This window comes from Micromys minutus (genome assembly GCF_963924665.1).
Source record: "Micromys minutus genome assembly, chromosome: 33".
Classification (NCBI taxonomy): Eukaryota; Metazoa; Chordata; class Mammalia; order Rodentia; family Muridae; genus Micromys; species Micromys minutus.
In genome coordinates, this window is record NC_137968.1 from 21286586 (window position 1) to 21301405 (window position 14820).

At 39.2% G+C, this 14820-nt stretch overlaps 1 protein-coding gene across 2 annotated transcripts in view; it reads right to left on the reverse strand.

The window, feature by feature from the left end:
- The window catches only part of ATAD2 (ATPase family AAA domain containing 2), a gene marked incomplete at both ends in the record, with an annotated part of 39317 nt that extends 26350 nt beyond the window's left edge, over window positions 1-12967 (reverse strand). For both annotated transcript variants that reach the window (XM_080909439.1, XM_080909438.1), the window contains 8 exons: window positions 1474-1591; window positions 2725-2871; window positions 3865-3952; window positions 4176-4275; window positions 4725-4890; window positions 5987-6036; window positions 9017-9165; window positions 12800-12967. In XM_080909439.1, the coding sequence (XP_080765565.1) occupies window positions 1474-1591; window positions 2725-2871; window positions 3865-3952; window positions 4176-4275; window positions 4725-4890; window positions 5987-6036; window positions 9017-9165; window positions 12800-12967 (986 nt within the window). The remainder of the gene's footprint in view (window positions 1-1473; window positions 1592-2724; window positions 2872-3864; window positions 3953-4175; window positions 4276-4724; window positions 4891-5986; window positions 6037-9016; window positions 9166-12799) is intronic.
- Window positions 12968-14820: the final 1853 nt, after the last annotated feature.

The window sequence follows — 14820 nt, forward strand, 5'->3', positions numbered from 1 at the left end:
AAGGTGACTAGACTAACATTGCATTGCTCTGTAGCCCAGTCCTCCTGCATCAGATTCCAGCTGGGATTAGAGGACTGAACCACCAAGTGTGGTTTTAACAGTAGTAGTCCAGTAAACTCATGAAAATACTGAAAATGCAGAATCTTTTCAAGCATAACTGATCTTGAGCAGATCTGACAGGTGGAATCTGCCTTCCTGATCCTCCACCCTTCAGCTGGGTGAAAAGGGAAGACGAGAAAAGAAACCCAGAGTGTCTACTGGTGACTCTGACAAAACTGCAAGAATACAAATATACTTATTTTTCCTAAAAGAGATGAGTCCTCACCAGGCAGTGATGGCCCACACCCTTAACCCTACACTTGGGAGGCAGAGGCAGGTAGATCTCTGAGTTCCAGGCCAGCAAGTTCCAGCAAGATATATAGAGCAAGTTCCAGAACAGCCAGGGCTATACACACACACACACACAAAAACCTTGTTTTGAAAAAGCACCATCTCCCCTCAAAGATTCCTCAACACTTAAGATGTTTCTGCTTTCCATGATCAACACATGATCAGATAGTGTACAGACTCCCTGACAATTGTTTAAATACCTGAAAGCTATGCTTTCAGTCTTATTTCTGATATATATTTTTAAAATCATTCTTGTCCTTGTTTCTATTTACAGGCCACTGTAATACTACCCAAACCTTGGCTATTCTAATTTATCAGAAAACTTTATACTATTCAGGATGGGAAAATAAGTTATCTTTGTAAACTTAAATCAGAAAGAAAACAACTATTGGGGTGTATAAGAAATTCTTTAGGGCTGGAGATGTCTCAGTGGTTAAGAGCACTGACTGCTCTTCCAAAGGTCCCAAGTTCAATTCCCAGCAACCACATGGTGGCTCACAACCATCTGTAATGGAATCTGATGCCCTCTTCTGGTGTGTCTTAAATCAATGTACAGTGTACTCACATAAAACAAATAAGTAAATCTTTAAAAAAAAAAAAAAAACTTTAGTGAAAAACAATTTTTTTTTCAAAACATAAAAGAAATAAACTATAAAATAGATCCAGAAAAAGATGGCCGGTGTCATGATCCAGTCCAGAAGCTGTATAACTTAAAATATTTAACATGGTGGGAGATTATGATTGTGGAAGTATATAAAGAAAAGGAAACAGTCTAAATGTGAATTTTAAATGAAATAATCTTTATAAAATACTTAACACAAAGCCTAACTACAACATATAGGAAGTCAAAGTAGATCTATCGCTCCATGTGCTACAATGGAATAAACTATCTTACCAAGTAGTTACGAATACTTCCTACTACTGAAAGCTAAAGCAACAAGTCACTGGTGATGGGAACTGGAGCATTGAATGCACACCAGAGCTCCCCAGATATGAGGTTCTAGAGTTCTACCCTAATACACTCAGTCATAATAACAAAGCCAGTTATGCTATCATAAAATGATCATTACTTCAAAGCCTAACCTGTTCATTCGTTTACAATAGGGACTTTTTGGTCCTGTAGAAGACAATCTGTATCTTGGTCTTGCAGGAGAAGCTGTGCCACGATAAAACATGTTGGGTTTTCTCTGGTGACGAGGTTCTATAAAAAGAACATATATAATAAGCATATATAATAAAAAAATATAAAAAAGTAATTTTGTCCTTTAAATATTTACAAAGGTGCTACCTTCCATGAAAATGCTAGTAGTATCTAAAGATTTTACTCAGGTCATTTTATTTCTCTGGAGAGAGTGAGTTCAACAGTTGCTAAGAATTTTGCTGTTAGGAGACCTGGGATCCGTTCCTAGTACCCACACAAAGTGACTTAGAAACACCTGGAACTCCAACTACGGGAGACCCAACATGTTTTTTGGCCTCCATGGGTACTTGCATGCAGGTGTTGCACACAGACGCAAAAACAAACAAGTATAAAGTACATATAGGACAACCAAATACAACACACTAGCCACATAATTCATATGATTATAGAGGCATAAAAGCTTTAAAGTAATAAGTATGTTAATAGAAGTCAAAATATCTTATCTTTATATACATAAGATTAAAAAAAACCTCAAAATTTAAAAATTTAAAAATGACAATGAAATAAGCCATCCTTTACATCTAATTTGGGATATATTTTAAAAACATGCTATCAGAGCATGGTGACACACACCTATAATCCCAAGACTCAAAAGGGTCAAGGCAGTGGGTTCCTCAAGTTTGAGGTCAGCCTGGGCTACATAGAAATGTCCTGTCTCAAATAAAAGTAGTATAAGCATTTAGCAAAGCGAAAGTGAAGATTTTTTTTTAAGAAAACAGGGCTAGAAAGATGAATCACTAGGTACAGGCACTTGCAACATGAAGTGAGTGTGAGCTCTAATACTCACACACTACAACACAACCCTATTCAAAGTTGTTTTCTGATTGCACCCTCATGTGTGCAACAGCAGGTGCACACATATACCACACAGAATACATTAAGTGTAATAAAAGTGTTCGAAAAGGAAAAAACAGGGCTGGAGAGATGATTAAGAACACTGGCTGCTCTTCCAGAGGTCCTGAGTTTAATTCCCAGCAACCACATGGTGGCTCACAACCATCTGTAATGGGATCTGATGCCCTCTTCTGGTGTGTCTGAAGACAGCTACAGTGTATTGCCATACATTAAAAAAAAAGACAGTAAAAATAAGGTAATAGAAATCCTTCTCCTGCAAGACCATTTGCAGTACTTACTTGCCAGTGGAGCCTGGTAGTAAACAGTTGCTTTTCTCTGCCTAAGATAGTATCTTTTTTGATTATCTTCTTCTCCATCTTCTTCATCTTCATCATCTTCATCTTCACCATCTTCATCCTCTTGCTCTTCACCCTCTTCAGAAGATTCTACAATCAAGAATATAAGCAGGAGGTCACAAGGTAACTAACAAAATGAGTCCCATTCCCAGGACCCAAAAAGCCCTGCAACTGTTGTTCTGACTTCCATATACACTCTAACCACCACCCACAGAATTGATGTAATGAAAATTTGACAAAGGAAATGCATCCAACTCACAATTTTTATGCAACAGTTTTTAACATAGGGAGATAGGAGAAAGGGATCATTAAAAACTTTTACCTACTTTTACATTATTCATATAAAGGCTTTGCAATATTTAATAAATTGTCAAAATAGAAGTAAAAATTATAGAATTAAAAGTTAGATGCGGGGGTAGGGGATGAGAGGTTGTGAAGGGACTGGAGAGATTTCTCAGTGTTAAGAGCTCTGGCTGCTCTTCCAGAGATCTTGAGTTCAGTCCCCAGCACCCACACTGCGACTCACTACAGTCCTAGTTCTCTGGCTATGAGAATTATGTAATTCAAACCCATACATTTATGATAATGGTAAGAACTTTCACCAACTATTTTAGAAAACTGTTTTTACGCAAAAAAAATTGAATATGCTGTTAAGTCTCAAATGCAGTAGCACAATTAACTTTAATTACTTTAAAATAGATTTATGATAAACAATCTATAGTTTTAGTGTAAAAGCAAACCAATTACTTTTCTTTTAGATTATAAACACCACAACAAACTACAATAAATGTCACAAAATCTAAATAAAAAAGTTTTGTCTACTAAGTTGAAAATGCTTAACTTTGGGAGCTGGAGAGATGGCTCAGCGATTAAGAACACTGACTGCTCTTCCAGAGGCCCCAAGTTCAAGTCCCAGCAACCACATGGTGGCTCACAACCATCTGTAATGAGATCTGATGCCCTCTTCCAGTGTCTGAAGACAGCCTCAGTGTACTTATAGAAATAAATAAACCTTAAAAAATCCAACCAACCAAACAACTTAACTTCAAAGCCAGAAAACATCAGATAAAAAAGAAAACTAACCCACACTACCGTCTTGGTTATCAGTTGTTTCTTCATCAGCTTGCTGAATAGCTTTTTGTTTTCCTCTTGTGTACATAGTAAGATTACTCTATAAATTTTTAAATAAAATTCATTAATATTTAGTATATGTTGACACAAAAATGAAAACCTTCTCATTATTCTTATAATGTAGACATACTATAAATTTAAAATTCTAGTAGTAATTTGTGACAAATCAACAAATGCTGGACAAAATGATTAATTATTACTCATAAGTGGATCACAAACTAAATGGGATGTTAAGTCAGCACCCAATGAAAAAATATTGTTACCTCTTTTGTTTTATTAAACACTCCCAAATCTCCAAGTTTCATTTGCTGTCTACGCATCTTTTTCATGTCATCCATCTTTTGAAGTACAGCTTCAGCAGTGCTTCAAAAATATTAAGAATTTCAGCAAGGAGACCTAAACTTGGGTAAAATATTCAATACTTCTTTCCAAGAATTTAAACACACAGATAGAATAAAAGTTACTAATAGCCATTCTCCTGTATGTTTCACACAAATTGAATACATTATAATGTTCAGGATGGGGTCAGGAATGTAGCTCAATTGTACTGCAAGCACAAAATAAATATTCAATTCCTAAAACCTAGGGAGAGAAAGGGGAGGGGACCAGGGCAGTGACATATACATCTGATCCTAGCACTTGGAAGGTAAAGGCAGAAAGATCCAAGTTCAAGGACAGCCAATTATTAGCCAATTACATAGTTTTATGTGTATCAGGGGAGGGGGAAAAAGGGTAACAGTAAAATTTCACAATCTTTCACCAATAAAGTTTGTTCTAGATACATAGGTTTGATCTTAAGAATTTTTACTTACTTTGTTATAAGTTTGTCAAATAGCACAGACTGATTCATGGTACTGTAACGACTTCTAATCCTACAACTTCTTCGAACTTCAACATCTCCATTTTGTTCATGCAAATGCTCTGTACTTAGAGCAATGTTTCTATTCCTCAATGAGCGAATAACTGGTATAACCTTGTCTTTACAGATATGTACAGAAAAACAGATTTTAAATAAATATTAGCAAAACAACTTGAAAACGCACAATAGGACAGCAACTTTCACACAACAAAATTATAGCATTTTGGGCTAGAATGATGGTTCAGTGGTTAATGACTGCTCTTCCAGAGGTTCTGGGTTTAATTTCCAGCAACCACATGGTGGCTCACAGCCATCTATAATGGGATCCGATGCCCTCATCTCATGTGTCTGAAGATAGTTACAGTGTACTCATATAACTAAAATAAATTAAAACATTAAAATTATAGCATCTTGGGGAGGGAAAAATTATAGCATCTTAAACTTTTCTAGAAGAAGTTACAACATATATCTATGGTATAATCTACCTCACTTTGGGGAAGATGTGTCATATGAAGACTTGTATTTGAAAGTTTAAAGCAGTTTGTAATAGTTCACAATCAATAACAGCTTTTATCTATTGAAAGACAAAGAGCTAAAGCCAGGTATAGTGGTGCATGCCTGCAATTCCTGCCCAAGAAGCTCAGGCAGATCCTGAGTTTAAAAGATCAGTCTGAGGGCTGGTCAGAAAACTCAACAATTAAGAACATAGGCTGCTCTTCCAGAGGTCTGAATTCATTCCCAGCAACCACATGGTGGCTCACAACCATGTATAAAGGGATCTGATGCCCTCTTCTGGCATGTAGGTGTGTATGCAGACAGAGCATCCTACATCTAAAAAATATTGAATGCTAAGTGAGATCTTGTATGATTTTGTTTACATAAACCTCAAGCAACACTAATCTATAGCAATAGAAAACCAGTCAGGTGGTGGCAATGGCACACACCTCTAATCCCAGCACGTGGGAAGCAGATGCAAGTGGTCTGCTTAGTCTACAGAGGAAGTTCCAAGACAGTTAGGGCTACACAGAGAAAGCCTGTCTAGGAGAAAAGAACAGACTAATAGTTTTTACTTTGGAATCTGAGGGCAAGACAGGAACTAGAAGAGCCAAGATAGATTTATTTTCCTGAAATTAGTATATGATGGCTTCTTTTACACACTCTGTCTAATGTAACAAAGCACACAGGTTTTTGAATGTGTTAATTAGCACAACTTACCTTCTTTGCACTCTTCTTTTTCTTTATCAGCCTGCTGTCGAGCCAACTGCCTATTATAAAAACAAGCTAAATGAATTAAAAATAAAATTAACAGAAGTTTAAATCCTACATTCTATATAACAGATGGAAAGTTAAATAATTCAGGAAAGTATAATAATCAAATACTTAAAAATCTAAGAAACATTGAAAATATATGTCATGGCTAAACAAAAGTCTGTTTTGAGTTTAATGACATACCCATTTTTTTTTTTTTTTTTTTTTTGAGACAGGGTCTCTGGTGGTTGGAAGGGTTTGGCTCCCAATGCTTGGGCCATCTAGAGTAGCACTATTAGGAGGTTTGGCCTTGTTGGAGGAAGCATGTCATTGTGGGGGCAGGCTTTGAGGTTAATACGGTCCAGCTACACTCAGTGACACAGTTTCCTTTAAGATGTAAAACTCTCAGCTCTTTCTCCCGCACCTTGTCTGCCTGCATGCTGCCATGCTTCCTGCCATATTGAATTAAACTCTGAAACTGCAAGCCAGCTCCAATTAAATGTTTTCTTTTATAAGAGTTGCCATGGTCATAGTGTCTCTTTAATAGCAATGGAAACCCTAACTAAGACAGTCTCACATTGTAGCTCAGGCTAGACTTGAACTAATCACAACACTTTTGGCTTAGCCTTAAGTTTTATTTATTTTTAACTATGTGTGCTTACGCATGTGGAGTGAAGGAGTTTAAGTTACAGACTACCATGAGACAACTGACATGGGTTCTGGGAACCGAATCTGGGTCCACCAGAAGAGCCAAAGTATTCTTAACTGCTTGGCAATCTCTTTAGCTCCAACCTGACAGTTTTCTAAATGATGGGATTATAGGTGTGACCTACCACATTGGCTCCTAGCCAAAAAAAAAGAAAGAAAAAAAAATCAAGTCAAAGTATCTCACTTTAAATAAGTGAAATCCTTGGACTAAGTATTTAAGTATGGTTTAAAAAAAGCATTGCCTAAAAACAAGTTTCACACAAGGATATAGCAATCTCATAACCTTGAGGAATTTTAAAGAGAATTAAAGGACCTTAGAGATATGTTCATTGTTTTCTACAAACGGACAGCCAAGGAGTACACACATATTCAGAAAGACAAACATTTCAGAGTTCAAGGTCAACCTGGCCCAGGACTGCCAGGACTTTACCCGGAGACCTAGTCTCAAAAACAAACCAGGTAAAACAAACAAATAATAAAAATCATGTGAGTCTACAGTCAGCTTAGAGTTCAAGGCTAGGCACAGATAGAGACCTTGTCAGTAACAAAACATCCCCTTCACGCCCAAAAAGGACACACAGGGAATCTACAAACAAACAAACAAAAAAACAACAAACATTTTATAAGGGGTGGGGACACAAGAACAGAACTTCATCTGATCTTTCAAAACCGATATATTATTATATAAATAATTATATTTATTGACTATTCTCTACAAATGAGGTCTAGGACTGCAGTTCAGTGATAAAGCACTTCTTACACATATTTGGAACCTTAGGTTCTGTCTCCAGCATAAAAAGGGGGGAAAATCGATTCATTGCCTACTACACAGGCATGAAGATCCTCAGATCTTTGGATTCCCAGTACCCAACTAAAAGCTGGCTGTGGCACTGGGGATGAGGATATGAAGGGGAAGATAAACTGAAACAGGTAGATGCCCAGGTCATTTGCCAGATAACCTGGCTAAATCTATGAGTTCCAGGCTCAGTGGGAAATCCTGTCTCAAAATAAGGTAGACAGTTATGGAAGAAGACATTTGACCTCTGGCATCCAAAACTGCATGCACCCCTACACACATGTGCACATACCTAGACATAAATTCATATCAAACACGAAAGTTAAAAAATTAAAAGAAAACTATCTAGAATAATTTACCCATATATCATTTGAAAAGTGTGAGCAAACATTAATTCCTTACCTTTCTTGGAACACAGGTAAGAACAAAAGAGAAAATAAAGGCTTTTAATTTTAAGCAAGACCAACAAGATGGCACAGTGGGTATAAGCACCTGGCCACCAAGGCTGTTGACTTCAGTTTGATACCTAGAATTCTCATAGCAGAAGGAAAATTTTCTGACAGTTGTCTTCAGCATGCACACACACTCAATTGATAAGCATAAAGGAAAAAAGTTTGAGCAATTTGTTGAAGAGTTAGTTTTTAGGCTCATAATCTTTTCTCAAGGAGCCCTGCCCTGCTAACCATGAAAAACAAAAGTAATTAAAGTACCAATTCGTTGTTGTACTGGAGCTGAAGTTACAAGTTAAAGACAGGCTTTTAATTTTACAGAAATTACTAAATTTTTGAAGGTGCTAGAAAGATAATATTTTAGTCTTAGAGTCTTGGCTAATGATAATATTAGCTCATTCTACGCCTGTCAAAATTGTCTGACGCTATAAGCATGAAAGTTGCCAGAGATGCGGACATATAGTTGTGTGCCAAAGACATTTGTCATATCAGGTGGCCAGACTTTAACCCTCTGCATCTCAGTAAAGCCTTAGTCTTTTCTACCTAGAAAACTGTAAATAGAAATTTAAATATTATTTCACAAGTTTCATGTATTCCCTGAAGGTGACTTTTATGATTTCCAGACCCATGTCAAGAACATCATGATCACAGAAATATTTAGATCTGTTGAAAAATGGTTTCTCAAGTTTTCCATATTTTCCCTACAGTACTGATTATCTGGTCTTTCAGGCACAAATAAGATTTTAAAAAATGGGGTAAAAAAATAAAAAATAGGATGCTGGCTACAGTGAAAAGGGCAAGAGGCAGGGAAAGTACATAATCTAAAGTTCCTACAAAGAACAATCAAGGAAGACATTCCAGTCTGATTTATAAAATTCACCTACCTACATACACAGCCTCGCCTACACATACATTCAAGCACATACATGCACATACAACATATGTAAAATAATAAAAACATACAAAATAAAAGCAAGCAGTTTTTCTTGCTTTCACTAGTACTTTAAAGCCATTTTGAATTAGCAGTCTAATATTTTGTATTACCTTGTGAAGTGCCTGTCATTGTGGCATTTCTCTGTTCTTTCCACATTCTTATTAGAACTAGAACCTGAAGAAGTTTGTGCTTGCTTTCCCAAAGAACTTAAAGAATGTGTATTGTGGTAGATTTCAACTCCCTTAACTGAAGATCCATCCTTTAAGAAAAATTAGGAAAACTGATATAAGTTTTACTTTAGTTAAAACCAACTTTAAGTGCTAAGAGTTTCCTCTGATTATGTTAAATTAGCTGCTTTAATACACGATTTTTATATCTCCGCAAGAAACAATAAATCAAAATAATTATTATTACAAGTATTAGAACAAACTACGAAACTCCAAATACAGGATTTATTGCCTGGCATGGTGACACCTGGGGTAATGGGAATGAAGGCAGGGGACAGCAACAGGATTAGAAGGTTACGTATCATGTGTGTCAGCTAGATACAGAGTGAGGCTGAGCTGGGGCACTCATACCAAAACATAAATAAGGCCAGCTTGATAGTTCAGATTAAAACTCTAAGACTCAGGGTGGAAGGAGAGAGCAGACTCTTGCAAGTCATCCTGACTTCCTCCTGTGTACAAACACACATGGTAATGAAAAATACAAATTTGTATGTTGAAAGGAACTACAACAGAGCGACACTGCTTTTTTCAGATTTATTTATTTTCTGTATCAGTATCTTGCCTGCCTGTGCCTGTGGGGGTCAGAAGAGAGAGTTAGATTCCCCTGGAAATGGAGATACAGACAGCAGTTGTGAGCCACTGTATGGGTGCTGGAAATTGAACCCAGGTTCTCAAAGAGCAGTAAGTGCTCTTAACTACTGACCCATCTTGCCAGCCCCAAACAACTAATAGTTCAACAACAAAATTTTAAGTTAGCCAAATTCTGGATTTGCTGACTCTAACCTAACTTTCTGAAAAAAATTATTTATTTATTTTACGTATGTAAATACACTGTGGAGAAGAGGGCATCAGATCCTTTACAGATGGTTGTGAGCCACCATGTGGTTGCTGGGAATTGAACCTCTGGAAAAGCAGTTAGTGCTCTTAACCACTGAGCCACCCCCCCCAGCCCCAACTGTAACCTAACTAATCTCATCAAATCCTATTATAGATCTCCAGGATTTCCTAATACTGCAACTTGTAAACCTAAAATTAAGAGCCCTTTCTGGGACTGGAGAGATGGCTCAGCAGTTAAGAGCACTGACCACTCTTCCAAAGGTCCTGAGTTCAATTCCCAGCAACCACATGGTGGCTCACAGCCATCTGTAATGGGATCTGATGCCCTCTTCTGGTCTCTGAAGATAGCAACAGTGTACATAAAATAAATAAATCCCTTTCTGGTTTATGCTGCATGAAGACTTGTGTCATGTTACTCAAGTCCACAAGCCCACTCATCATTCCATGTTGAAATGTCCCTGCTTTAGCACAGGCCTGTAATTACAGCTAAAGCAGGACTACCTGCTATCAGTGAGGTGGTAACCCAAGAATCTAAGTACATCAGAGTGGGCTTCAAGAAATGTAACCCTTGGGCACTCAAGGAAATCCAGAAATCTTCCATGAAGGGGATGCAGACTCCAAATGTACATTGACAAACAGGCTCAATAAATAAGAATGTTCCATATCATATCCACATTTGTCCAAAAAAAAAAAAAAAATGTAATAACGGTGACGACTTACCATACACTGGTAACTTAAATGCCCACTACCATATTAAAAAAAAAAAAAAAAAAAAAGCCAGTCACTGTAGATGAGAACCTGCTAAAAGTCAAAATTACAAGATTTCAAAACTAAAACAAGGTACATTGTAGTTATGGGTCACTCTCCATAACTTCAGAATTTAAGATCAGTCTCCAATATTAAACCAAAAAGAAAAAAAATCATATCAAGAAATTTAAAATGACTAAATTTAACCAATCAAAGTACCATCTCTACCATCTGTTGATAAAAATGTGACTGGGAATTAAATATTCAAAAACCAGGGTAAGCAAAAAGTTAAGTCTTTGAAATATACATTTCACTGAAGGAAGATACGGGACTGAGTATAAAGTCCCCAGTTTATAAAACTTAAAATACAAAGCTATCTTATTCCTAGTATAGTGTTTTGTAATATGAATCTGTCATTCTTGAGGAAAATCTGATATGACATTCCCTAATTAAACTCTAATTAGGAGATCTACAAAAGTACCTTAATTTATAGAAGGGAGGACTTCATTTCAAAAATATAAAATGTGCCCAGGTAGTAGTAAACACCTTTAATCCCAGCACTTCCTAGCAGCTGAGTTGGAGGCCAGCTTAGTCTACATATTAGAGCTCTAGGATAGCCAAGGCTATAAAAACAAACCTTATCTCAAAAACAAAAACAAAACAGATAAAATGTTTTTTATCTGCAAACTCTGGCCAGGAGACTATTCAACCCACAACAGGCAGCAGTAGGTACTTCAAGGGCTCAACCTCCAATTACGTATTGCATTGTCTGTATATCTGGCCTAGCTTATCTCTGAATAATGACAACTTAAAAACAAATATTATATGCCATGTTTTGTTCTAGACTACAGTGCTAATAGAAAATAAAACTTAAAATATATACCGCTAGTTACATTCTGAGCAAGGGAGAAATATAAATAGAAAAATTAGATTACAATTGTCCTAGAAGGCTGCAATTGCTAGAACAGAGGGCAGAATAAAAACTCATGTAAAGAGGACCTGTTTGTACTTTTAAGAAATGCTTACTTGACCCAGATCTCTGCCAAATCAGCACCTGATTGAGAAGCAAATCCTAAAAGGTCAGGGTTTTTTCAGTTTAAAAGCAACAATTTCAGAGCTTTTAGAAAAAAGACTAGGTCCCACGGATGCAAATAAGTCGATCAAGAAGACATTCACTTTATATCGTGCCCCAATACAAGACTAGCATTGTGCGAACTAAGTGGACACTGCTGTGTGACCCCCGGTGTAGTGCCACACAGCACTCTGATCACTGACTTCGGGCTTCTGACCAGCTATCCCGTTCTATTTTCCCCACTCCCTCACTACAACAGGACCATCACTACGGGTTTCGGAAACTTTAGTGTTGCTTCCTCAACCTCAAACTTTTGAGTGAACGCTGTCCCCTTCCACCACTGCCGAAGTGGGACGATGTCTATCCCTCCGCACTGGTCCCTGAGATGGGCAAGAAGCATTTGCAAACCTCCCACTACAAATACTGCAAACGCAGCACGAAGGGCCAGAAAAGGAAAGATGTGGGAGGCACAAAAACCGAAGTTCCAATTTCAGAACTGTCTACCACTTTCTGTTTACCTTTCTGGAGTCCATGTTTTCATCCAAGATACCACCACTACGGTCCTCTAAGGCTTGTCAAGAGACTTAATTCCTTGTCAAGGAAGTGCACACGAAGTGTGGCTGTTCGTCCCTCAGCATTATGCAACCTGATATTTTACTTCGCCGACGTTCTTATTATGGCACCTCCCCGAACCGTAAATGGAGGTCTGCGGATTGACTGTGCCCGCAACCCCTAAAATGTTGATGTGCATGCGCTCAAGCAGTCAGGGGTCGTATTCCCCTGACTGACTCGAACCCGGGAAGGGGGGGTGGGAGAGCACAAGGACCGCCCAAAGCACCTCGGCTCGGCCCTACGCAGCACTTCGGCTCTTGGTTTCCTCTTGCGTAGAAAGAGGTGGCGACCAACTGCTCAGCCCGCTTCCAGAACCTTCCACCTCGCTGCTCCGCGACAGTCCACCAACCCTGCACGGGGCGTGGGTCCCCGGCTCCCCGTCCCAGGCCCGTACTCACGTCCGCCGCCGCTTTGGACGTGGATTTCCCTGCGGTTCTGGCCAAGCCGGGCCGCCCCTGGCCACTGTTCTCCAGGCTGAGGAACTCACTAGACAGGTCCAGAGAGTCGGTGGCCGAAGAGGTGGTGGAGCGACTGTGCAGCTCCAGGCTGCTGCGGAGGACCACCATGGTGTCCCGCTGCAGAAGCCGGAACCCCGGGCGAGAGAGAAAAAGAGAGAGAAGTACCGAGCTCCGGAGGAAGCGTCTCAGGCGCTCCCGCGCTCTGAATTTTGGCGCCACAAACTGAGCGCCCAGCGGCCGCAGCGCGCGCCGAACCCCTCCGCCTCCGGCCACGCCCCCTCTGCCGGCGGCCCCGCCTCCTGACCCCCTCCGACCGACGAACCCGAAACTCTCCTCCAATCCGAAGAGCGCGGGGACCTGTGCGGAACTAAGAGACTCCTGCAGGCTGCGTAGAGCACCGAACAGGAATTTGCGAGGTCGTTCTTTCTTCTGTAGTTCCGGCTCTCCGCCTTCAGTGGAAGGACACGCAGAGAGCGGTGCCGCGTCTTGTTTGGAATTTTGGCGCGTGGATGCAGAAGGCCCCTTTGGCTTCTTGCCGGTGGCTTCCCGCCATCTAGGCTTCAAACGCCAGAGGAAAAGAAAAAGCCCTTAAACCAAGCACTTTGCCTTTGATAGATTTGGCTTTGAGACTGAAGAGGTTTTTTTATTGATGAATTAGCAAAAATAAATGAACTACACGAAACGAAGAAAATGTAATGGTTCTTAAAGACAGTTAAAAGAATCGGCAACAGCTATTGGGGACAGACGGAGTCATATTAGCTTACCAGAGATAAAACTGTAAAATCCTAATCTTATAAAAGCTACTAACTTGGGGTTGGGGATTTAGCTCAGTGGTAGAACAAGCTCAAGGCCCTGGATTTGGTCCTCAGCTGGGTGTGAGGGGGGGCTGAGACAAAAGTTACTAACTTGTAAAGTGTTACAGATAATTATGACGTGCAAGTTAACGGCCAGTCACCTTATAAATGATTAAATTCTTTGATGTGCACAGAGTTGTGTAGTCGTGCTAAGTACAAAAGTAACTCATTTACAGGGACGAGCTTTAGCCTTCTGTGTATGTTGTCGAGGTTAAATGTAAAGAAAGTAATTAAAAACAAGATTTCTGTAAATTAGAAGTATATTTAATGCAGTAGATGATGGTTCTCAAACTCCTCAGTTTGAGAACCATCATCTACTGTATTAAATGCTGACTGGCATTTAAGATCTTTAATAAAAAGGCTTCCCCTGTTAGACAATACCAGCTTCTGGTAGCCTCAGCTGAGGCTGTCTCCAAAGATGAGCAGAAACTGGCCACCTGGCAAAAAATTATCCCATTCTTCACCTGCTGCCGGGGCCCTGTCTAAACTGTGGACACCAGTGGCCTGCTCTACTATGTCTTTCCCCACAGTTCCTCCACCACAGAAAAATCTCTCAGACCTTCAGGGTCTGACAGAAAGTTGATGGGGCCCTGTGTTGCAGTTGATGGTGAAAGACTAACAACCTCTGCCTCAAACAAAGCTATCAAGATAAACATGGAGTAGCCCAGGGTGGCTGTCTAGATAACAAGTAAATCTCTGTCATTCTTAATTGATAGAGAAGCCATCTGGCATTTTCAGAAACTGGAGATCCCAGTGGGCATTTGTTGGACCTTGATATCCACCTATAATACTCTTGTTTTCTACTCCTTGAGTGTTGAATTACACATCTGCACCCTCACACCTTTTATGTAGTGCTGGGGATTGAATCAAGGGTTTCTTGTACGACAGGCAAACATTCTACCAACTGAGCTAGGTCTCTAGCAATCCGTACCCCAATGAGAAAGGTTCTATGCCAGGCCTGATGCTTAGATTTTTCTCAGAGATATGAGAATTAGAATCATAATTGCAAAGTGATAGTTTTTTATTGCATAGGGTGCTGAGCCACATGATACCAACATAATACCCTCTGCTTTAAAAGACTTGACAAAACATTAACATAGTTTCTAA